The sequence below is a fragment of the Papaver somniferum genome, chromosome 3, assembly GCF_003573695.1.
Source record: "Papaver somniferum cultivar HN1 chromosome 3, ASM357369v1, whole genome shotgun sequence".
Taxonomy (NCBI): Eukaryota; Viridiplantae; Streptophyta; class Magnoliopsida; order Ranunculales; family Papaveraceae; genus Papaver; species Papaver somniferum.
The window spans coordinates 48,285,748-48,311,974 of record NC_039360.1 but is presented as its reverse complement, the minus strand read 5'-3'; the positions used below and the strand labels follow the sequence as shown (position 1 = coordinate 48,311,974).

Genomic DNA, 26,227 nt, shown 5'->3' with positions numbered 1-26,227 from the left:
TCCGTCAGACGGCAATGTGTGCGCGAAAATGACCAACTTTACTTGATGAAAAATTTGGTTTTTCTCATGTGCTGTGACCGTGAAAGTGTGAATAGAGTGGTGCGTTTCAGATCAGAGAAGCCCAAATATTTGATGGGCCGGTTCATGGGCTACATTAAGATATACGTATACGGTCCCTGAAATCTTGAAGGCGGTTTCCTAAGACAAGGCGGGATTGGAATTAGAATTTGAGTACAAGTTCGGAAAACGGAAATTACTCTAAATAGGCCGGACCGTGGAACTAAAACCGGAACTATACGTACTTGTATCATTGTTATAAAAAGGTATGGCATTTGTCTTCATGATAGCCAGGGCTATCAGACGGACGTCATTGAATGGGGCCCATCATCATGAAACTACGGATGGAGTTTTTGCTAGGAAAGACTCACGGTATCCAAAAGTAACGACAATTTGTGATACATTGCGATGTTTACCATAAAAGGGACTCTTGCACTTATAGATGTCGACTACTCACTAATATTCAGAAGTAATAATGTTTCCGGATGGTGTTTTAAGGGTTGGATGGCTGGGAAATTTTGGGTAATGATAAGTGGGGAGGTATGGGTCAACAGAATAGGGGTAGGTTACGCTTGGTGTATGATTTCTCCGTAATACGGATTCAAAGTTCAATCAAAATATAGATTTCTGTAATTTCTCTTTCATGGTTTTAGTTTGCTCTATTTGGAATTAGGTTTAAGGTTTCTCAACATCAACGATTATTGATGATGGAGTAACTAACCTCAACATCACGATGGAGGACATTATTGATGGAGTAACTAACCTCAACATCAACGATTCACACAATAAGGATCGGATTGAAGTCTCTAATATTAAAAAAAAAAGACCCTCTTCTCTATGTGAACTTTGCCAAGGTATACCCTAATCTCTATTGCGTGATTAAACTACACAGTAATTTTGTATCCGTTTGGTTTAGTGTAGAATCTCGGATCAATTTCGTATCAATTTGTTATGGTTTTTATTTTTCATCTAGGGTTAGGTTATGATTTGTTGTATTGCCTATTATTGTGTTTTTTCAATTTTCTGGGTCAAATGATTGGGAATCCATGTATTAATTGCATGTATGTATTTACCTTTTCCAGAGGTACATGAGGCAACAACACAATGAGGTGGAGCTTTCTGCTCATGGAATGGGTAATTAATTCTCTATATATTTATCTTCTTTTTGATGTAATGTGGATGAATTTATGTGGATTATGCCAGCGTTCTCATCTCTTAATATATGTGTTTTGCTTTGAAAGTATACTTAAAAATATTACACTTTTGCTGTTTAGATGGTGCTTATACCAGAGCTACAACTGTAAGTTGTTTAACTTGATTCATGAGGTGGTTGCTGGCAAAGTATGATATTAATTACTTGGGTATCATCTGTTGAGATTATATGCAATCTAATCTGTAAGCGTAATCTATACTATAATGAGTAACTGAAGAGAGCTTAATCTTGGAAAAGCCTAGAAAATATCAAATAAAACATCAGTATTATGGGATTACTACCCTTTTTCATAATCAAGGATGGGTACAAGTCTTCATGGGTTTTAGCTTTAGGGGAAAAAATGAAGAATTGGACAACGTAGACATGTATTACGAGATTTGATGCTTATTCACACAAATCCCAGTCATGATGCGGATGCTCAATTGCAATATTAAGTATCTAATTCCGTTCTTTTACGTGCTTACTTTGCTAATGGTATTTACTTTGGGAACATTATCCATATACCCCTAAGTAGCAACCTTACTCAGTTTGCTTTCATTTTCTTTTGGATCTGTGTGCAGATTGTTAGTTTCTTTTGGATACATATGGAAACATGATGAAGTATATTTGATATACATGAATACCAGATTTATGCATGGTACGTTGTTGCGGCAATGTGTGTTTTTTTTTTTATAATTTTGCATCAATTCAAATTATACATAAACATTCTTTATGTGATTGTGTATCAGGGGAGACAGGCTACCTCTGCATTCACAGCTTGGATCAGATTAGACTTTCACAGAATGTATGAATGGTTGATATAAATTCACTCGGGTTTATATCAGCAGTTTTTATAATGTATCGCTTAATGCTAAACTTCTGTCAGGTCCATATGCGTCCTATCCCTTTGCGGTGGATTAATGCCGTGCACACTTGCAATACGATGGCATGGTTGATCTAAATTCAATTGGATACAACTGAGAGTGTGGAGAAACTCAAGGACGACGCATGGACATGTATGAGCGAGAGGTATTTGTGCCTAAGAGTATGAATTGTTTTACTGATTTTTTCTTTTTGGTGTTGAGGCATCAAAAAATTTGTTTGCCTAATTGATTTCTGTTCTTGCACAGGATATTCGTATGGACCAGAACAAATCGAAGTGGGGAGGAGAGGTGAAGTCGAAGCTTGGCAAGGACGGAAATGATAGCATCATGAATCCGTGCTTTGTGGTACGTTTTGTTGTTCAAATGAAATACTGAATAGAAAGAATTCAATTGAATCAACTCAAGTAGGTCTCTGATTTAGTATGTATACATGTACAATAGTCCATATATGATTGCATTAGCAAGCCAAGTAGTTACTATATTTTAATGGCTATGGAGAGGTATTTCTAATACCAAGAGGAAGCCTTGGCTTGGATTTATAATTCATAGAGGAAATGATTCTAGGTTAGATTCATATGATGTACTCATTCGATAAAAATGCATAACTAAGTACGTTCTAGCGTAATTATAAGCCACTCTCTTGGGCATGGAATGTTCTTTTGCTCATTATCAGGAAAGTGAGACAAAAAACACATTATGTTAAGAAATGATTTCCATGTGGATCACTTGATAGACAATATAGGACCTATATGGGCTGTCATATTATGTAAATTATCTTCTCCTTGCCAAACATTCGTTAAAAATTGTCACCCTGCCTCTGTAACTTATCGTTGTAGATTATATGCTGGAAGTTTCTTCCCTTTTTCATAGTTTCAGTAATGAGTTTGTCCATAAAAACAGGTTTCTGCTAATCTAATAGACATAACTCATTAGATATGAATCTTTCACTAAAACTCCCACGTGTTGTTAAGACATGCTCATTCATTTTGGCGAGACCTGGAGACCAACAGTAGGTACTTATTTCTAGGTGAAGCAATTCTGATTTCTATAGCCAGAACCGAAAAATTAAAAAACATAAATAACACAACGACCATTACAGATAGTAGTTATGACACAATGATGGTGGTATTAGAAGCGAAATTGGGTCTGAAAACATTACAGATGGTAGATTCCCAGGGTGAAGAACTCTTTTTGATCCCCCTTCTCTCTCTCGGGAAGTGCCTTTTTGCCACAACGTGCTATTAGAATTTCTCTTTTACTTATCTTTGAATGGAATAAGAATCTGCAATGGGTGTGCCAACTAACCTTGAAGCACGTAGAAGGACCGGGTTCCTTACAAACTCTGGGTTCATAAGGATGCCACGTGTTCCATGAGTTTGGAAAATGCTAGCATTATTTGTGTTATTGTTCATAAAATATTAGCTTCACTCATGTTTTTGTAGCCACAATTTTTAATTTATTAGCTACTCGATTTTTTTTGATCCGCTAATATTATGTTTTTCATCTTTTATGGTCTTCGCGAGGGTAAACACGACAAGTGTGAGTATCAGTGAAAAGCAAAGTTTTTCAAAAGTTTCAGTTCTTCATCTCCTGATATGGGAATCGGTAATAATTGTAAAGCCCCACATATCGTCTCCCTATGCTATAGATTTATGTTCTAGCAGTTTCATCATTTCTTTTGCTCATCAATGGAACAGTTTGGCTTTAACATTATCTTTCTCTCTACTTCATTTGCTTAATTGTTGCGATTGCGTACGGGTTTTCTTAAGGATGGGTTTGTTTGGGGATCTTTCCTTAATGTGTCCCTGAGTTCATGCAGGTACGATTTTCTTTTCTATCTGTCAACACTGAATGATACTCTTACATTTGCTGATATTAATTTTCTTTAAAATAATGCGGTCTTTTTTTGGATTTTAGCTACAACCGGCATTCTAACACCGTCTTTAATTTTATTGAAGAAAGCAGCCTTTGGAAACTTCTAAGGGTGGTCTTCTCAAGGGGCTAGGTAAGTGACATATTTTACTAACTAATGTTAAAAACTAAGAAAACATATTTCTAGAAATATCTTGAGCTACAATTTATATCTACTCCGAAGTGTTCACAAGGAATCATGTTGATTTATCTATTGCTGATGAGAGTACAAGCATCACTATCTAACGTTCCTCGAGTTACACAAGGTTGTTATAGATTATGGCAATATAAGGAATCATTATTTTCCTGTGGTATGTACTTTAACTACTACAGCTGTTCATTTAAGAAACAAATTCGCTGCTAATGCCTCATTGTTCTGAAAGGTTGTTTCCTGTTGCTACATTAGACTTTTGTTTAGGTCAAACATTGGTATTACCTGACTGAGCATTATCTAATGATGTCATCCAAATTGCTATTTGTTCCTGCTTATTTGAAATATTATTACTAAAAGGGCTTCTCGAAGGAGGAGAGGCGATCATATATGACTTAATAGAAAACCTTTTCGATGTAAAATAGGTTAATTTTTTCGACAGTAATTAATCAAAATCAGTGGAAATCATTCTGAGACAGTGATATTATAATTTCGGAATTAACTAGCACTACTATCTTACATGTAAGCATACTTCCAACGTCCATCATATATGGTGGTCACCATGAAAAATTATCGGAGGATGATGAAGATTTTCTTATGTTTCTAAGCATTATGCATATTGATTATGTCTCTAAGCTAATCATTATGCATATTTTATCAGGACTTGAGGCATAGGAAGATCTGACCTTGGTAATATGCAGATGATGTCCTTGATTGAAGTAGTAGTGTTCAGGGTTCAACTCCCTGTCTTAGCTCAACAGGTAGAGCGCATGGATTTTAGTCATGAGGTTGTGGGTTCAACTCCCATAGACAGTGACTGAATCAATGTTTTGTATCTTGATATTACTTGGTTGTTGGTGTTTTTAAGACTGTGCTCAGGCTGCATTGTACGCATTGAAGAAGTTTACTATGACCCTTGCTATGTATAATGAAATTTCATTTTTAGGATGGAGAGTGCTTATTAGACTGGGTATAGAAGCTTTATCTGGTGGAGCAAAACAGATTTGAGTTCAGGACATCTAATTGATGTTGTTCGGGATTATCTATCTAACATATTTTTTATATTATAAAACAATGGTCATCTTGATGAGGTTGTGTTGGGGAAACTTGCTTAAACGATAGTTCCTGGTGCCGCAATAGTTACCGAGTATTTCTGTGTTAGAGAAGAGCCACCATCATTTACCTCTTGATCATACAAATTGAGCTTCTTTTATTGCATGGGTCATTTGTACTTGCTAGAATTTTTTATGTCCATTTTAAGAATTCTGAGTTATATATGGAAATCTAAGTTAAACACTCAAATCTCATATTTCAGCAGGAGAGGCCTTTCGCACGACTCTACGGTGTAATGCTTAAGCTTATTTACTTGGGAAATTTTTTAGAGAAAATTCATAGTCTGATGAGGGGTCGGAAGCAAAAGAACTACAAAGACATCTCTGCAGCATTAAAAAAAATAGACAATTTTCGTTTTCCAGATATTGTATTGAAGAAGAAAATACTTAAAAGAAATATAGACAACATGATAATAGGAGCATTTTCCCAAACCATGTATCTGAAGAACGAATAGAAGAATCTGGGAATATTATTACAAAGACGAACGATAAGTAAAAAAAAACAATAACGTAGGATGTTAACTTTCAAATAAAATTTATAGCAAAAACAAAATTTAGACATGGATAAAATTTGGGATCGAGAAAGAATGAAAATATGCAAAGAATCTCTTATAGTATATAAAACTGAAGAAAAAAGAATATGGGAGGTCGAGCGCAAATCAAAGATATATAAATTTGGTTTCGGGTTAAATGACTAGCAGAAATCAAATATGATTAAAAGGTAATGCCATGCTATGTTTTACGTTAAACTTTATGATTGTTTTCATGTCGTCTTTTAATCAACAACTTTTTTTTTTTGAACGTGATGTATGCACTAATGTAGACTACAATAAGTATGAATATGTACCTATCTAAGACTTTTAATTATTTTTTTGTTTGGAATTATAATTTACACTTTTATAAGGGTTAAAAAATTTCGTCAGCTACTTTATTAATGAATTTCTGCAAATTTTTATCTAAAATCATATTACTCAATGAGATTTTTTGTTGGTTAGTTGCGTGCAATGTTGTGATATTATTTTGTTAATATCAAGCATTTTAACACATGTTTATTGCTGAATGTGATTATTGTTCAAACTCAACTCAAAACGAAGTGCTACCACATACACTTTTAAGTATATAATAATCTTCTCTTTTAAAAAATTGACATGATTCGTTTTGTTTGAGATATTATTCCTCTAAGTAGGTGTACAAATCATGTATTAGGATGCGACATAAATGTTGTTTTGATATTTGCATTCCACAGTGTGTTTTGAATTCTGAGTTATGATTAATGCACTACTTATACTTTTAAGTGATTGATGGTATTGTTTCAAGATCTATTTTGGCTGGAACTATGTATCTAATTTGCTAGAAGTGTGTATCTAAAGAATGTACACGTAAGATTAAAAGGAGAGGTTGAGCCGGGGCGTAAGGGCCCGATAATACCTAGTATATATACAAAATTCAATGCACAACAGTTCCTCAAGGAAGGAAGAAATTTTACAAAAGAATTATCATGGAAAATCTTCCGGGTGAGATTACATCCGATATACTTTCTAGAGTTGATGCTGGTTCCATATCACCAGCAAAGTAAGTTTGCAAAACATGGCGAGCTCTCTTAGATCATATTAAGATGGGACTTATACTCTTAAGCAAAGGTAACCCACCTCGAATCCTCTACACTGATTTTGATAATACAATATATGAACAGTATATGAACAGTTTAAGCTTCCTGTGGAAGGGTACACACTCTGTCCGTTGATTGGTTCATGTAACGGTTTACTTTGTTTCTCACTTCCCATGAATCATTGTCTATCTAATGGGGATCCTAATTACATTTAAATCCCGTCACCGGCGAATATGCGAAGCTTCCAGGATTTGACCGCCCAACAGTGTCAGTACTTTACCATGCAGGTGGTTTCGGTTATCTTCATACAACTAAGGAGTACAAAGTTGTTCGAATCTGCGACGAAAAATCGGAAACTGGTCAGATGGCGTTAAAAGTCGAGGTTTACACTCTTGGCAGTGGTTGTGGGTGGAGGAACAAAGGAAACATACCATTGTGCAAATTACAGTCGTTAGGCATGCTCGTGAATGGAGTTCTCTATTGGCTAGATTATGAGGGAAAGAGCATCGTTTCTTTTGATTTGAGAGATGAAAAGGTTCGACTAGTCGAACCACCGCCACCTTTGTTTTCAACAGGAGAAGAGTTTCGATTACTCGTAGAACCACCATTTCCACTTTCTAGGATGACATCTTTCAGACTTCGGGTTCTGAGAGGATATTTATGTCTTGTTCATCAAAAGCCAGGAGATTGTTTGGATGTATGGTTGTGGAAGAAAAAGAATGAAACCGATAACGGGCAACCTTTTAGGAGTTGGGGCATGGAGTTTAGCATCAAATTGGAGGGGTCGTTGTACTCCGATCACGACCTTATCACCATCACAAAGACCGACGAGGTATTGTTTTGCTGCGATTCGAGGATTCTTGGTTGTTATAACCTGAAAACCAGAGCTCTGAGAGAATTTTGGGAGCGCGATTCCTATTCCTGTTCTTTCCAAGCAATTCCGCACATGAAAAGCTCTATTTCGCTCAAGGGTCTAGGGGAAAAGTCAGTTGGTTTTAATCAGTTGCATGGGGCAGTTTAGCTTTGTGATTCTCTTGTCAGGCCTGGTTTGGCCTTTGTTTTCCTTCCTTGTTGCACCTGGCTGGTGCTTCTTCTTGTTATCCTTTTTCCTTTTTGACTATAATTCCATTCCAACAAAAAAAAAATACAAAAGAACTAGTAAACATTTGTTTTCTTCTTGAACGACTAACGAATGCACAAGACACAAGTACAACCAAGTTACAAATAGAGTTCGAGAAGGCCATTAAGTAGAAGCCAACTAACTCTCAGCGAATACTAGAGTACCCGTGTTAACTGCAGACTTTTCACATTTACGGATTTATGATTTATCTCTCCCCTCTCTGCTCTGGAGTAAGTCCACCCTTACCACAATTCGGACAACCTTTCATGCCAAATCCCTGGCAATCATAACACCTAGTAGCATAACAGCAGAAAAACAACACTCAGTTGGCTCTTATTGAAATTCCAAGAACAATAATTCAGTTCAGATTTAATTATAAGGAATATCATGTTTAAGTAACACATAGAACTTACTTCCATCTCTCGAAGATGTTCCCATTCTTCTTATTCCTTCCAGTTCCCTGTTCAAACACGATGTTTGAGTTATCTTTTTGTACACACAAATTTTTGTGTTCCTAAAATAGAACAAACCTTCTGCAATCTAATTAGGACCAAGAAATCGTTAATTATATTACCTTGCACCCTGGGCATTCTATCGCGCCTTGGCCTCGACAAGCTTTGCACCCCTTTGAAGCCTTCACACCAAAATGAAATAAAATTTTAGGAACAACAGACAAATGCAACAGTTGCACTGCAAATAAAAGTTGATGAACTGAAGAATCATATATATGTTCTCTTAGAAGAAGAAATTAGTATGATTGGAGGAAAAATATGAACTTACAGCAACTGAACCATCAGATTTAATCGCCAAAGTTGTAAAACGGTTTTTAGTGATAACTGGTTGGATTTTGAGTTCACGCGATGATGAGTGGTGACAGGATGGTAACATAACAGTAGAAGAGAGACTGTTACACAGTGAAAGCTTGTCCATTTTTCTGCAGCTTTTGAAACTTAAAAGTGGTATTGATTTCTTTTCTTTCAATATGCATAACAATATCAATGTATAGCCATATGTTTTTGTTTTCTTATTATTGGAATATATCTTAATTTTAATTCCTTGGGATTGGATAATATAAATATCTATGCCATCCACATACTTGTTCTCTCTCTCTGAAAAAAAGGGTCCTATCTTAATACTACTTGGATCCAAGTGAGAAAAGATCAGTTGCCCAAGGGGCTAACCATCAATTTCGAATCTCCGTAAAGACCATTGGTTGCTCAGGGCACCTCCATTTTGTGCATATGTACAGGATTCAAAGTTCAAACACATATAACTTAAGTTAAAGAACACAGTAAAACTGGAAACACTTGAATAAAAGAATGTTTCAATTAAAAATCCCAGTAACCCATTGGTTCCTACTAAAACAAAACTGCTGTCTCTGGCACAAATTTAAGGAAAATTATAAGACATACCTCGGTATGATATATGCCAAAACTTTTGACTCGAATGAGAACAGAACCCAAATTTTTACGTCCTGCGTTTGCTGTACTTGTAAGCTGAATGGCAAACGAGTCTTATCCTACAGGTCTGCAAAGCTTCATATTCTTCTCAAGTTTTCTTACAACCAGTCTCTTCTCCCGCTTGAATGATCTTACACGTATAACCTGAACTGCAGATAAGTCTGCACCTAAGTTCTCCAAAGTAATTCACCTCACTCAACAGTTTCTTCAAGTTTTCAAACAACTATCTCTTCTTTGGCTTAGATGATCTTTTTGAAGCATAAGTTCTCAGCTTCTTAATGATCTTCCTCTCGCTCACACGTAAGACCAAAGAATGATACAACTTCCTCTCTCTAACACAAGAACACCTCTTCAATGCCTCTATATCATCACTGATGGAGTTGACACCATAAAAACTTTCTCGAATATCTGCAAGTGAAAGAAGTGCATCACAAACCTTTTTTGTGAGCAACAAACTGTTCACATTTTCTGGAGTTACCAGCGAAACTTTTTTGTTACTATAATCTTCCGACAGAAGAATGTTTACTGTTTTGTTTACGTCTTCAACAAAAGGTACTGACTGGTTCAGCTTATCATACGTTTTTTCGGGTAAGAAGATGATGTAGAGTAAAATTAGAAGCTCAATTTGAGGTTCTCCATCTGAAGAGATCTCAAAGTACTCAGAGTTTTCACTGACACATCCCGAGCAACCTAATTTTCTCCATAGTGAAACCCTTGCTCTACTGTAACGGCAGGAAAATAAGTCTGAGCTCCACTTGATTACCTCTTTTAGATCTACATTTACAATGTCATAAGAGTTATCAGGCTCTGTAAATCCATATCTGTGAAGTAATGCAGCATTCCCCATGGTCCCATAAGTATTATAAACCTGAAAACAAAACCCAAAGGCATTGTAAGCATACCAAAGAACACACTCCGATTTAAACAAGAGCAGTTTGAGATCTATACCACTCTAGAAGCTAAAGAGTTAAGCCGAATGTTACTCCATTATTCTTGCACAGCTTGCTGTAAGGAAGCTTTATGAAAGAATCTTGCATAAGATGGTATAAGGATAAATCTCTAGCTTAAGATTGGTCTAAAGAGATGAGCGAGGAATCTTCTTTTGTTGGGTTATGGATTAAGGAAAAGAAAGTTCACAATCTTATGCATGGGATCTATACCACAGAACACAGTACGAGTTAAACATGAGCAGTTTGAGAACTATCACAGTGGATAAGCTACGGAGAAAAGCAAAATTTTACTCCATTATTTTTTGCACAGTTTGCAGTCAATGAAGCTTTATGAAAGAATCATGCATAAGATTGTACAAGGATAAATCTCTAGCTTAAGATTGGTCAAACGACATGAACGAGAAATCTTCTTTTGTTGAGTTATGGATAAGGAAAATCTAGTTCATGAAAACATTTCGAAAATTATTGAATACAATATTATGCATGATTTTATCCCTATGTTTTGGTTTGCAACGATGATTGACCTATCTTATGCATGTTTATGTAGGGACAAATCAGTTCATACTCTTTCCATACCATCAAATTTTAAGTAAGCAAAAGAGGCTTGTAAAACTATCACCTTATGCCATTCAAAACACAAAATAACTGACTATCTGAGAGTTTAGCAAAGAAAATGAGCAGAGCAAATGCTAACCTCATCCCCAGATTTAACAGCTCTAACAACTATAATTTCCAATGCTGTCGGATCATCTTTTAAAGTAGGATCATCCTCAGATGTAGTGTGACCTTCTGCATGTCCATTCATGTAACTTTTGTTGTCTACAGCTGTTGGAGAACCATTGCTACTGGAGTGAGCTTTTTCAACTGATGGTGGTTCATCATTAGAGTTATCATGAAACCCATTCTCCACTACCTCCCCATCACTTTCATTGTCAGATTCAGAGTCAGAGTCAGAGTGGGGAGATACATTAGTGAAGTGTATGTTCTCAGCCCCAGTTTTGTGATTGAATCTAGATAAAGCAGGATATCAAATTAGTCACTAATGCAACACGTAGGATAGCATAATCCTTCACATCACATGCATAACTAAAACAATTCTAAGAGTACAGTAGGAAGAATGTGCAAAATGCTGGATTTCGTAATCATTTATAACTTAATCAAAAAGATCTATATGCACTCTTTGATCGCATAGAATTGTGTTCCTGACATTCAATTCCATGAATTCCACACAATCATATATCTTCAGCGGAATACTGAAGTTATGCTCAACTATTTGAAATGCATCATGGATTTGAAAAATCGCAAGTGAACAATACAATTTGCATTGTTTTCACAAAACTCGCCTGATTTGAAGTCATTCAAACGCAATAAAATCAGCTTTACTAGGCCTAACTCAGTGGCATTTAACAACAATAAAAACAAGACGAAGTAAGTAACACTTACAAGTCAGCCAATGGCACCATTCCATATCCATGATAATCATCTATCTCAAATGACCTCGAAGAAACAAGACTCTTCGCAGCAAAATATTGCTCAACACCAAAACACTTCAAATCAACATTATCCAATTGTCCCGAACTAATAATCGGCATTATATTCTCCTTCCAATCCTCATAAATAAGAGTCTTGTCCTCTTTCATTGTCTGCCTACAAATGTAATGCATCAAAAAATTGAACAAAAAACTATTAAAAAAAAACAGATGTAATCCTAGGATTAGATTTTTAATACCTTGTGAAGTTCAGTACCAGTTAAAAACTGATCAACTTCATCCAAAGTCCATACCAAAGGCAAACATTCACTATCTGGTAATAACTGAAGATAACCAGCCCAATTTGAAGCTTCACCTATACTTTTCTCATACATTAAAGCAACTGAAAGTCCTAATGATTCAGCTAATCCAGATTCTTCAATTATATCTTTAGCTAATGATGTTTTAATAGTTAAACAAGCATTTTTAGGTATAGTAGCAACTAAATCTCCTTCATTTAAATCAAATAAAGCTTTTACTGAAATCCCTCCTCCTTCATCATCATCTGTGAATTCTAATCCATTACTCCACTCTATTCCTTGTGATTGCATCCATCTTTTGAATGCTCTTATTCTCCTGCAATGAACACACACAGAAAAAAGTGAGGTATTTTTCTTTACACTGTAATAGAAAAACAATATGAAATTGAGAAGTGGTTAGGGTTTTGATTACAAACCTACTCATTGCAGAAAAACTTTAGGCTGGCGGCAAGAAAACTGCACCTTAAGGGTGTCAAGTAAAAAACATTGAGAGATTCTGAAGTGAACTTGTATTTTCTACAGAAGTGTCTCGTTATGGACCGGCACAAGATCTACCGGATCGCCTTGGTCAGACCGATCCACATACCAAATAAATACAATGAGGCTGCTAATGGGGTACCAAATTGATGGGGTGTACCAATCGAAAGTCCTAGATGCATTTTTCCAAATAATTTGGTATTCCTATCAGCAATTTTGGAAATTAAAACTAAAATTAAAAATGTTAGAGCAAGTCCAGTGGGATGGGCAACCAATAGATCTGGAAGCCTATTATAGGGGCTCCAAACTTTTAATTTTTGAGGGTTCCTATAAATTCAAGTGCTCCAAATGTGGATAAGGAATATTTCAACCAAAATATTACTACCTTATTACCCCTAAATAATTAACTTAAAACCGAAAAACTCAACCTAAACCTAATGAATATTGTTTCTTTCTTCTCTTCTTTTTCTTCATCGTCTCTTCTTCTTCCTTTTCTTTTTTGTTGTTCTTTAACGACGATTAATCATCGATTCTCCGCAAGTAATTACTTCAATTAGGTAAGAATCGAAAACCCACATTTTTTGTTGCTTTTGATCGCATAAATAAGTTGAATTTGATCAAATTAGGGATTTTGAAATAGTTTCAGAATTACATAAGGTTGGGAAAATATGAACTCCCAACCATATTTGAACCTGGTAGTTCCAACCGTATATGGTAGTTACGGTTGGGAAAATATAAACTACCAACCGTATTCTAACCTGAGCTTCTTTTTTTTTACGGTTGGGAGTCCCAACTGTATATGGTAGTTACGGTCGGGAAAATTGGAGACTCCCAACCGTATGTTCAATTAAAAAGAAAAAAAATTTCATACCCTAACTATAAATTAGTCTAACTTAATCACTAATCATACTTAATTTAGTTAATCTAATTATTAGCACTAACTAATGGAGGATATTACCATTAACAAAATTAACAGGTTAAGGGGTTTTGTTGATTATTATTTCATGATTCCATGTTTTGTCATCTTGTGAACCCTAAAAATTAAAAGTTTGGATCCCCTGTAATAGGATTCTAGATTTTCCCATTTTCACCCTACAGTAGCACTGGAAAACGATTAAAATAACTTGATTTGTCCATCGAGTCTCGGGTTGAGACGAGGCCTTAACTGAGACGAACCTCGTATTACACTAACACGAGCGTCCTTGATTATGCCGGCAACGACTAGTCCCATCTAATGGCTCTAGTACAACCATGTCAACTTCAAAACCACACTTTCTCCACACATAATTTCTAATAATTTCACTTTGATCTTCATTTTTCAATCTCAAAATTTGTCGGGAAAAAAGAATTGGTTATGAGATTTCGTGGTCCTAAGTTTATTCCGGAAGAAGATTTAGCAATTTGCACAGCTAATGTTTTTCAACAAGACATAATATCCACAGTGTAACGATTTTTTCGCAAAGTACTTTTTGGCATCAAATTTTTGCGATGTTTTGTAAATTAACCGAAATAAATTTAACGGTGAAATTGAAGCTGAAGTGATCCATAGAATTGCAGCGATATGGAAGCAAACTAACGGGATAGCTTTTCAGTTTTTAGCTTGTTTGAACATTCTTAGAGATCTTCACGGTTTTTAACTCTTCTGCCTTTTAGATGCTCCATCAGCCGGTCCACCAACTGCTCCATGAATGAGGGTGTTTATTAATTCACTTTTATGATTTAGTAGTAATTGAGTCTAATGTAATTTATTTAATTTGATGTACTTTGATTCAAAATAAGAAATCTTCAAATTAGTTATGCTAGTACACAGATGGTGCAAATATAAATACATATCCATTAATTAAAAATTGGACAACCTAACGGTAGTGAAATCAGTTCATACATTAATCAGTCGACTCCAACTTAAAACACGATGGACATTTCCAAAAGTATTTTTCATATGTGTCTTCTTTTGTAGGAGTGTGAAAATGCATAAAATATTTGCAACCAGGGCTTGAGCATTCACTAATCATCTGTTTTGTAAACTCTACTTCTTCGCAGTGGTCTTGTTGTGGCTTCTTCCACCTGGTTTAAGTTTCAAATTTTCCACAATGCTACTTCTCTGTGGTGGTTGTGTTGTGACTTCTTTAACTTGGCTTTAAGTTTCAAGTTTTTCCAGGATGATGTTACCTTTTCATTTTCTTTCTCCTTGTTTCCATACATAGTATTTATTTTCCTTTACGTTCAGAAAACATGGTGTTGGTTGAGAACATTTTCGTTTGAGAATGTTTGTGGTTGTTTGGAAAATATTGGTTTATATAAGGAAAAATATAACCATTATAATAAAGTCGTTATCTCGTACCACATTAAGACGATCGACCTTGGTTGAGTCGGCAACGAATAGTCTCTTCCAACGGCTCTTATTCCACTCCCTATAGATTCAACGATTTCAACTCCAAAACCACACCTTCTCAATCTTAGTTTTTCGTTCTCAAACTTTTGTACAGAAAAATCTCAAAAAAAAAAAATATTTGCCAGAGTTCGTGGTTCTAAATATACTCAAGAAGGGGATTTAGTTATTTGTAAGCTTATATTTTTCATAATCAATGAAATGTTATTACTGATCAAGCTATGTAGCACGCGTCTTTTTGGTAGAACATTTTCACAATGTTCATTTCAGAAATGGGGACCCCAGAAACCGAGATCCTCATGGATTGTTTGCTCGTTTTCAAGCAATTAATGATGCAATCACACAATTTCTTGCTCAGGTAAGGGAAATTGATCTAGAAAATTTTAACGATGTAACTGAAGATGAAGTGATCGAAATAGCTCTAGATGTATGGTAGGAAAGGACTGGCAAACCTTTTCTTTACAAAGCTTTTTTCAACATACGTAAAGATGGTCCATCTCAATACATCTCTACGCACCCTAAAGGCTCCCGCTCTCTTTACTATGGAAGAAGATGTTAGTCTTATTCGATGTTGGCTACATATGACCACTGACTATTTATGAGAAAAAGTGTGTCAAAGTTTGGTAGCGTTGAGAAATGAACATTTAAGAATCATGAATAACGTTAAACTAAGATTTTCATTCATCAAAAAGGATACTATACGCTACACATAAGTTTTGCGGATGGTTCACGATGATAATCCTGGATTGTCCAACGAAGAACTATTGAGTATCTAAATACCTTTGTCCTTATTCTGAACGATCCCATTATAGTTTAGCTAAAATCATATTAACTAACTTGTTGTTTATTTGTTTTTCAGAAAACCATGGCTCGAGCCCAATTTGTTGAAGAAAACGGAAGAGAGTTTAAGCAATTTTAAGGTTATGAACTCTGTAAGCTTTATGTGCCTGGATTGATGTTATTGTTGTCATTATGAAATCAAGTTAATATATATGGAAGCCTAGATGTAATAAGTATCGCTTATAGAAGTCTAATTTAAGGTCTAAATATTTTCATTAATTAATTTACTGCCACTTTTTTTTGCAAGATATAAACTTAGACAATAACAGATCAATTAAATCTATTACAATTTTTGGCCTCCTGGTTTTCTTCATTTGACGTATCTTCCATTCAACGCGCTCATGAGCTATTTCTCCTTCGTTTTTGAATCTTCGGTTGTTAACTTTCAAAACTGGAGCTTTTCTTTTCCTTTTAGCAGAACATTTTCCTGGATTAACTTCTACAACTTGCGCATCTCTTTCTTTTTTATCATTTTTATTTTTTTTTCTTCAAATTACCACATACTGTATCTTATCTACAGTAGCCTCAAGTTTGGCTTTACAAAAAAAAGAGAAATAATCTTATGAGACATTTCAATAGAAATATTTATAGTGGAATAAATTCAAGAGAAGATTGAATTTTGGTTTGAGTTGAATGGATTGATTACTCATGGGGGAGGGGTAGTCGTTGTCGGATCATTATGGGATTGTCATCCCATTTTGACCCGCTCGACTTAACCTGTTTCTTGGATCGTTTTCCCCACTTCCCAAAAGTCAGTTTGTACATCCACCTGGACAAGCAAACCAATAAATTTGATGGTGCCCATCAGAGTTGCTCTTAACCGACTCTTTTTTGGTACTTAAGAAAAAATGTTTATGAAATCAACAACCTAATTTTTGGAACTTAAGAAAAAATGTTAATGAAATCAACAACCTAAAAACTCAATAACATCCATCACTGCAAAATAAAACTAGTACTTAGGGAGCTTACCTCTCATCATATTGGCGGATGAGCATAACCGCGCATTCTCATTAGTTCGGAAGGAAACCATTCGTACCCGTTAGATGAAATTTTGTGGTACATAGAACGTTGATGGGAGAATGCGTGGTGCAGATTGGATAGGTGGTTGTTACAAACCAACGTCCCATATTCTTTTTTTGTGTAGGACTGTTGGACGACTGAGAATTTTTTTCGTACTTTTACATCGGGTTTACATAATATTTTAAAATTTATTCCTGTTGATTTTTTTGATTCACCAGGAGCGTTGATCTTGATTTTGTATAAAGATTTGCAAAAAATACTATATTTATCCGATGCAACATTGTGAGCAGATAATATAGGACTACAAAATATATAATTACAGTATTTTAGAGTCAAAATTAAATTTCGGAATCACAAATATTTAACCCGTGTAAAAACTTTGAATTATTGGGTAAAAAATCATAGATAAATAATATTAATATATGATAAAAAAAAAAGTCTCTGAATTATACTAGTCTCGTGTAAATTTTTTTTTTTGAATTATACGATAACAACTTATATATAGACTAGTATCATTATACTTTTGGCAGCACCGGGTAAAAAATCATAATGAAAACTCATATATTTTCAGGTGTAAAAGGTTTCCTTAATACCGTTTTAAAAAGAATCAGATTTTTTACTTACACGGTTTAAGAATTTCTTTAAGAAAACTACTACTATTAATAAGGTAGTAAATCCTTTTAGAGAATCTTTTTCCTCGTCATTTTCTATGTAAAGGATTTCATGTAGCTTTCTAGCAAACATACGGAAAAATTTGTGAGAGTTGATCACAACAGTAAGTTTTTTACTTAGGTCTTCATCTTCTAGGTGAGGTAAATCGATTTGTTTTGGATATATTGACATGACATTGAGACAAGAATGTATCCTTTAATAAAATTTTTGATTCTTCTCGCATTTGTGAAACTATTCTATTCAAAATTTTCTATTTTTCCGGTAGAGATTTGAAAAGACGAAGGTACACAACAATCTTTAAATTATCCACCTATAGGTCCTCTCACCGAAAGTGATTGTCTATGGAAAAAGTCGAGATAATACTACAAATTGGTATTCACACTTTGTGTGATCGTCTATGGATACGAGATTAAGACAATACAACAATCAAAGTTTGATTACTTGATAATAGGTTCGGACTTAACCAAACTCTATAGGATCACTATCAAGTAATACGGAGTTAACGTTTGTGTAATTTACTTTAGATTATAATAACAACAATTATAATTGCAGAAAGGAAAAGTAAATGACACATCAAGATTTTGTTAACGAGGAAACCGCAAATGCAGAAAAACCCCGGGACCTAGTCCAAAATTGAATACTCCCAGAATTAATCCACTATATATAATCTAAACCAACTTCGTATAGTTGAGACCAAGCAACTAAACCTAGTTCACTTAGTTTCTTCAGTATCCTTGCGCTTCCGACATTCAATAAGTGCACGCACTGGAACAATTACTTTGGATCGTATTCCAAACAGTAAAGGAACAACAAATCTGTTTGGTAACAACTCTCTTGATTCTTTCAGATGATGATATCTCAAGTCATATGCAAAGGCTTTTCCATTTAACTAATAAACTCCTTTGCCTGGTTAGATCAATCTATCCAACAACTACCGAAGTAACAGAGTTTAGATGTGCAACTAATCAATATAGATTCCAACAATAAACTATAAGGTGATGCCGATGTCACACAACTAATCAATCGAATAAATCCGATTATAGTTGAATCCCAGCCGATCAAGGTGTGTGCACACCCAAAGATATAGAAACCAAATAAGAAATCTTCTTTGTCTTCGAATCTTCTTTAATCTTCAATAAGCACTTGCACAACACCACTTGAATCTCTTGTGATCAATCACGCACGGAACGGAATCTGTTAACAATGGATTATCACAAGATGTCTTTAGATCTACAAACAGTTCTAAAGATCCCGTCGACACTTCGATCTAGTTTGAGTGAATCTTATATCAGAAGAGAAGATTCTCAAGAATAAACAAACTAGGTGCAATCAAAGTTCAACAACCGTTAGTCATCAAATCAATCGAAAACTAAAATAAACTGCAATTATCTAGTTTCCCACCAACTGTACTCATAGAGCTTCTTGATCCCACAAAAGTCTTTAAACGAGCGGTCGTAAGAGATTTCGCCTAATTAGGGTACTTTCCTCTCCGGATAGACGACTCCACCAGAAACAACAAAAAGATGAAGTTTTCCTGGCTCTTAGGATGGTTTGCTAGAAATACAAACTTGGGTATTTATAGACGAAGGATGTTTGGACACCAAGGAATTTCCAAAACCGAATATTCTCAAGATATGCAATAAATGCCCAAAATCGGTTTTCATAATTCTTGGAAATGCTTTGTCCAATATTTCTGAAATCTCTCAATAGAAAATCTCCAATTAGTAAATGCACATTACCAATTTTTATTTTCTAGAGATATGCATTTAATTGCTGATAATTAAATCATATAAAACTAACAACCTTAATTAAAAGATTCTTAATTTATTTCGGACCGGGATCTCTTTGAGTTATTAAGGAATATCTTTGAACAATAAAAGATAAGAGTTATTGTTCATGTTCAAAGTATGTTGACATATTTTCTTTGTAAATCCTCTTTCATATTTACAATCTTGGAAACGATTATACCACACTTCTAAACAAGTTTAGAATTGGTTCATATGTATTCCAAGACAACTATGTGATTGATCAAATATCTACTCACTAATCATGGTTTTACGGTTTTACCAAATACAAGGATCGGTTCTACCTTAATATGGTTTGCTTGTGATCGAACACACAAGTTACCAGGACCGGTTACGTCAGTTACCAGGATCGGTTACGTCAATTACCAAGACCGGTTACCATATACTCATGGTATTACTTGTGATCGGTTACACAAGTCACTAGGATCGGTTACACCGATTACCAGGATCGGTTACACCAATCACAAGGATCCATTACACAACTCTTTTGTGATCGGTCACACCAATTACTAGGTCCGGTCACACCAATTAAAAATATCGAGCATACCATCTCATGTGATCACTTATGATCAGTTACACTAAAAAAGTCATGCCAAATCATAAGTCAGGCACTGTGATTAGTTATACCAAGATACATTACAAGTTATGATCGGTTCTACTAACTCACACATATTGGTAATCCAAAGATATGCAATGAATAACAATACCAAAAAGCCTAGCGATTTCCCTTTCGATACATAAAATAAGTTCATGAAGTAAACATTGTTTCCTAGGATGAAATCTCCACCTTTACCCATACACATAATCACAATAGCATTCATACGATTATGTCGATGTCATATACACGAAGTTCAAAAGATAAGTGTTATACTTCGTATTCTAATTCCTTAACATTATGATCATGTGATAATGTCTCACTACTAGAGTATAATCATTCACAGCTTCGCATTTATGTTTTCAATATAGCACGACTTGAAAGATACGTTAGGAATGAAACAGTTCAAGTCAATATTACTAACCTCAAGAGGAAGGATGATGTCGTCGTTGTATCTTGTTACTTCTTCACATTCTTCAGGTCTTCAAGTAATACTTGTATGTCTCATAATACTAGACTTTCTAGTCTAACATATACGAAGTTGTCTCTACTACATAATCAAGCGACTCTTAGATGAGTTTTGATTCACTAAAATATGACAACCAAACTTGACATACCAACGCTTGGTGGGTTCAACCGAGCTATGCTCTAACAAGATTTTACATTCTCAAGTTTTTTGGTTTGGTTGCATCAATTGTGGATAAATGGTTATCTCAACTACCAACTATTTCACTTGGAACTTTTTGAACAAGATTATGATGCCAGTCCAATGTTCATTTGTTGGTACTAGAAAATTAAATTCTTCTAACATTTTGGTTCATGTTAGGGTGCATCCATACACGACCACGCTAATCACGGTGTAACGGAAAACCTAATTATGTTTGGTATTGCTAACGTACATTAAAGCTTTGAATTATTTCAAGCAAGGTTGTGAAACCAAATAAGTTCTCACTACCAAGATAATGATATTCTGCAAAGAATACAAACCATCACCAAGAAAATCCAAAGTTTGTGTTATAAGTTATAACCTAGTGACAAATAAAAAGTTAAAATTGTGTTTCCAAGGCAACTCCGATTTGGCATGGGACAGAGTCTATAACGTATGAAAAGTGGCATTGTAATGATAGCATGATACATAATTTTTGTGTGTTCAAGGATATCAAAGAAGACCTCGCATGATCTACCCGCGATCATTTTCTATATAACCAGGGATATTTTTGTGCATCCATCGGAGAACAGAACTCTAAAACACACCCCTCCCTCTTCCTCCATAACAAGAATTCGACCTTTCTGACATTTCTTCACTTTAAATTGTCAATACCTTGGGGTGGCCCTTATCCGGGTCTGAGGGGAGCAGTAAAAAAAAGTAAATGAAGAGTGAAGATCAGTCTACATGTAGAGTAGTGATGTGTTTTCAAAGTTGTTGTAGATAGTGATAAAAGGGTTGTTTTAAGACTTGTGAAGGCAATGAATTTTAGACTTAATAAAAATTTAAAAACAAAGAAAACTTATTACAAAATTGACTTCAAGATATTAGAAAACAACCAAGACACTGATTTCACTATTACACATGAATAAATTATGGTAAACAATCCAAAACTCTAATTATCTTTTAAGACTCTTATTTCTTAATTAACAAATAAAAATTCTCAAAAATTAATTGTATCCCTAAGCATAGATTATCTAAACAAAGCATAACCTATCTAATTGAATCACAACTAATGAAGAAATTTTTTGCAAACAATTAAAAACTCTGCAAAAGCAGTGATTGAGTGAATTATAAATTATAAATTAGAGAGAATAAATAATTACCAATTATTCATGCGTAAATAGCTTCCTCATTGTCTTGGTTGTGAGAGAATTAGCCGCTCATCATGTTGGAAAACCTCTCAAAGAATTTCATTGATGCTCAAAAATGGTTTACAAATGATGAGAATATGAGAAATACAATAAAACCGGGTTTGTAACAGTTATAAGTGTTACAAACCAGAGAACTACGACCCACAATATGTATCACTGATACTGTTACTCTAAGACCCGCGTTAAGCGTCGTTGTCACTGTTGGAAAACGACTTTCTTTGGCAGTCCGTTCTTCGTGTTCTTAAGAAATGCAGTAGCAGAAAATAGAATCTCTGCAACTTTGGTGTTTAAGCTCTGTGGTGCTCTAAAACTCTCCCCAAACTCTCCGTCCGCTTCTCTGCTACCCCAGGATGATATTTATACTCAACAGGCGAAGAAAATCCTGCGTAATAACTCACAGTAATCTCTCTTTATTCGGCAGTGAAGGGTAATATTCTCAGAATATTTTCTTTCCAAAAATCCTTCTCCTACACGTCTGCTGCTGTTGAATCTACCTTATTTACCTCTGACACGCTCCAAACTGTTGCTCGAATCAACAAACATGCTCAGAAATCGTTCAGACTCATGCAATCCCGTGAAATAACTCTCCCATGCACGTAATGCCATGTTTTGCTTCTCGCGGAATATCCAGCCAAATTGGATCGAACCAAAGGCCCATACCAAGCCTTTTAGGTTATATCACGTCCACCCATGAAGTTTCAGCGATTTAGTCTACCTCTAACCCATCCAAAATCCGATCGAGAAAACTGCCAGGAGTGAACTCTTCTTCCCGCCAAAAAATGAATTTGAAATGAAGAAGAAGGGTTGCCCCCTATCCGGTTCTGGGGTGCGGTTAGAAGCTGCCTAGAAATGGGGTGCCCCTTAGTAATTAGGTTACCCCTTATCCAAAGTGAGGCTCCGTATAGCAAATGTCCTCCGGGGGTGCTCCGAGCAACTTTTCGAGCCAAATTTTCCAACAATATTTATTTCCTAAAAATACATAAAAACACAATATTAGTACAAAAATCGAGTTCCAACAAAACAGACTTTGAGGACAATTTAGACACAAAAATGTGTCTATCAAATACCCCCAAACTTATTATTTGCTAGTCCTCGAGCAAAACTAATAAAAAAAACAAAACCGAGTTAATCTCGGGAGGGCTTACCAGAGGTGTACCCACAAAACCATGACTTCTAATTGGTCACAAGTATCCAAAGAGCTATGAGGACATACAAATTCTCAACCTATCTCCTAGTAACTAGAATGCCAGAGAAATTAAAGGTGTCATCTCTAAAGATGACTGAAGAAAAGGGGAGACATATCTGCAACACTGCTAGATAAAGAGATATCCGCTACACAACTAGATAAACATTGTAAGATGCGTCCGCTGCTTTACAGCTGGATAAGATTAGGAGAGAGATAAAGATGAGAGGGACATCTGCTACACAGCTGGACTAATTACGTGTGATGAGTTAAACCAGTGCTAGAAAGATCTTGTGCCAGATTGAAAGCGGACTAACAAAGCAACCAAATGTATCTTTTTTCGACTCTCTCATAGTGCTTAGTAGAAACAACGTCTTCTTCGGTCTTCAACTGTTGATGATAAACTATCGAACCTCATAGAACCTTGACAATTAACTCTTCTCTTCGATTTCTTGCTTGACTTATAAATTTCTACTTCCCTTTGGCCTTATTGAACAAAACGTAACGATGATTTTTTTATTATTTTTTTTTCATTTTTTTTTTTATTTTTCTTTTTTCATTTTTTTTTTTGAAACAAAAATTACAAGACAACAATTTACATGGCCATGAGAGAAGGACTTTCAAAACTTGGATCTTCGCAACTTGTGATGTCTTGGAATCATGGATTCTAACAACTTATATCATTTGCTCTTATAACTTCAACTTTGATTTTTGAATTATTCTTTTCTATTGTTGCTTCTAAACCTAAAACGTCTTCAACTTTCTTCATAGATTTTGATGTCGCTCCGCTTGTTGATGATGATAAGTTTCTACTGAGAGAGAGTCGTAATCCAGTAACTAAGACTACATTGTGAGGTTGCTTTGTCTTTCTGGCATTTCTTGACCTACTTGCCTTTCCATCATGGATGGTTAGGTCCATCACGGTTACCTTCTAAAAGGAACAAGTTCTCTCCTGAATTTCAAGGATCTCAATGTCTTTTTCTCTAATGTCTCAAAAGGTTGTTATACCTAGCATTCCAATTTCTATCTTTTCGGTGAGAAACAGTATGTAAACTTAGATAACCGGATACCATGTGACGCTAGAAGTTTCAAAAGTGCAACTAAAAAGTTCTTCCCCACCCCCAAACTTAAATCTAGCATTGTCCTCAATGTTTCCAATGAAAGAGCAATACCAAAAGTAAAATAACACGAGGAGAAGTTTGAAAGATAGTACCTGGGTGAAGAAAATCAAAAACTAATATACAACATACAACTTCCTCGATGGTCAATCAAGGGTAAACAGGGTCCTCCAGAGGGACCTCCTCAACATCACCTGTAGGAAAGGGCTCTAAAAAGGGTTTCAGTCTCTGACCGTTAACCTTCGAAGAAATACTACCATCCGGTGTCTCAATTTCAACAGCTCCATGAGGAAAGACAGTGCGAACAATAAAAGGACCCGTCCACCGAGAACGTAACTTCCCAGGGAAAAGATGTAAACGGGTATCATACAAAAGAACTTTTTGACCTGGAGAAAATGACTTCCGTAAAATATTTCTATCATGCACAAGTTTCATTTTGTTCTTATACTCCTTCGCACTATCGTAAGCATTTATACGAATCTCGTCCAACTCATTGAGATGGAGTTTCCTATGGGCTCCTGCCTTGTCAAGTGAAAAATTTAGATGCTTAACAGCCCAATAAGCTCTATGTTCTAACTCAACAGGTAAATGACATGCCTTTCCATACACAAGATAAGGCGACATTCCAATGGGGGTCTTAAACGCAATACGGTAAGCCCATAAGGCATCAGTAAGCCTAGACGACCAGTCTTTACGATTAGGATTAACTGTTTTCTCTAATAACGTTTTATTTCCCTATTGGAAACCTCTACCTGACCACTAGTCTGCGGATGATACGGGGTATCTACCTTATGTGTAATACCATATTTCTTCATCAGAAGCCTAAAAGGTCCATTACAAAAGTGCGACCCTCCATCACTAATTATAGCTCGCGGTGTACCAAAACGTGTAAGTATATTATTTTTCAAGAACTCAATCACAACCCTATGGTCATTGGTTTTACACGCAACCGCCTCAATCCACTTAGAGACATAGTCTACGGCGACAAGGATGTATAGGTTACCAAAAGAATTAGGAAACGGACCCATAAAGTCAATCCCCACACATCAAAGACCTCAACAACTAAAATAGGGTTCAAGGGCATCATGTTCCTACGGAAATGGTTCCTAATTTCTGGCAACGCTCACAAGTAACACAGTAACTATGGGAGTCTTTAAACAACGAAGGCCAATAGAATCCACACTGCAATATCTTAGCAGCAGTCTTCTTAGCACTAAAGTGACCTCCACAAGCATGATCATGACAAAAGGAAATAATACTGGACTGGTCACTCTCAGGTATACATCTCCTAATAATCTGGTCTGGACAATACTTAAACAAATAAGGATCATCCCAAAAAAGTGCTTAACCTCGGCTAAAAACCTAGAACGATCTTGTTTACCCCAATGTTGGGGCATTCGACCAGTAACAAGATAATTCACTATATTCGCATACCAAGGTGCTTGGGTAACAAAGAAAAGTTGTTCATCAGGAAAACTATCCCTTATAGGAAGGGAATCATCAGGGGAATCAACAACTAGCCTAGACAAGTGGTCTGCTACTACATTTTCGGCACCCTTTTTGTCTCTAATGTCTGGAGAAAACTCTTGCAACAAAAGTATCCACCTAATCAATCTAGGTTTCGTATCCTTCTTAGACAAAAGATATTTCAAAGCAGCATGATCAGTATATATGACGATCTTAGAACCTAAGAGATAGGGTCTAAACTTGTCTAAGGCAAACACAATGGCTAACAGTTCCTTCTCGGTAGTGGTATAGTTCAACTGGGCATCATTCAGAGTTTTGCTAGCATAGTAAATCACATGAAGTAATTTGTTTTCTCGCTGACCTAGCACAACACCAATAGCATAATCTGAAGCATCACACATGATCTCAAAGGGTAAGTTCCAGTTGGGTGCCTGGACTATGGGGGGGTAGTGAGTAAAGTCTTAAGCTTCTCAAAAGCCTCTAAACAGCATCATCAAAGACAAACTTAACATCTTTTGCAAGCAAGTTGCAAAGAGGTCTAGAAATCAAGCTAAAATCCTTAATGA

The 26,227-nt window shown here is 35.6% G+C and overlaps 2 protein-coding genes and 1 long non-coding RNA gene across 7 annotated transcripts; 1 reads left to right on the top strand and 2 right to left on the bottom strand.

Moving 5' to 3' along the window:
* The first annotated feature begins 501 nt into the window (after positions 1–501).
* Positions 502–5,433, top strand: LOC113356095. Of its 5 annotated transcripts, none has more exons than XR_003362797.1 (9): positions 502–618; positions 731–911; positions 1,140–1,191; positions 1,831–1,907; positions 1,999–2,054; positions 2,136–2,278; positions 2,380–2,478; positions 3,657–3,952; positions 4,092–5,433. It is a non-coding gene; the product is annotated as an uncharacterized LOC113356095 (long non-coding RNA). The 5 variants fall into 5 exon arrangements; XR_003362796.1 differs by having other exon boundaries at positions 2,380–3,952; positions 4,092–4,138; positions 4,857–5,433; XR_003362798.1 differs by having other exon boundaries at positions 2,380–3,952; positions 4,099–5,433.
* A 2,628-nt stretch (positions 5,434–8,061) lies between these two features.
* Positions 8,062–13,343, bottom strand: LOC113356094 (N-lysine methyltransferase setd6-like). The gene is made up of 8 exons (XM_026599110.1): positions 12,652–13,343; positions 12,176–12,551; positions 11,890–12,089; positions 11,141–11,456; positions 8,817–10,364; positions 8,611–8,670; positions 8,450–8,496; positions 8,062–8,329 (listed from the first exon to the last, which is right to left on the bottom strand). Exons 1-5 carry the CDS (start codon positions 12,657–12,659, stop codon positions 9,720–9,722), a joined length of 1,545 nt encoding a protein of 514 aa, XP_026454895.1. The 5' UTR covers positions 12,660–13,343; the 3' UTR covers positions 8,062–8,329; positions 8,450–8,496; positions 8,611–8,670; positions 8,817–9,719.
* On the bottom strand, positions 8,242–8,966 carry LOC113359413 (protein PHOTOSYSTEM I ASSEMBLY 2, chloroplastic-like). The gene is made up of 4 exons (XM_026603052.1): positions 8,817–8,966; positions 8,611–8,670; positions 8,450–8,496; positions 8,242–8,329 (listed from the first exon to the last, which is right to left on the bottom strand). The coding sequence occupies exons 1-4, from the start codon at positions 8,964–8,966 to the stop codon at positions 8,242–8,244; spliced, it is 345 nt and encodes a 114-aa protein (XP_026458837.1).
* Positions 13,344–26,227: the final 12,884 nt, after the last annotated feature.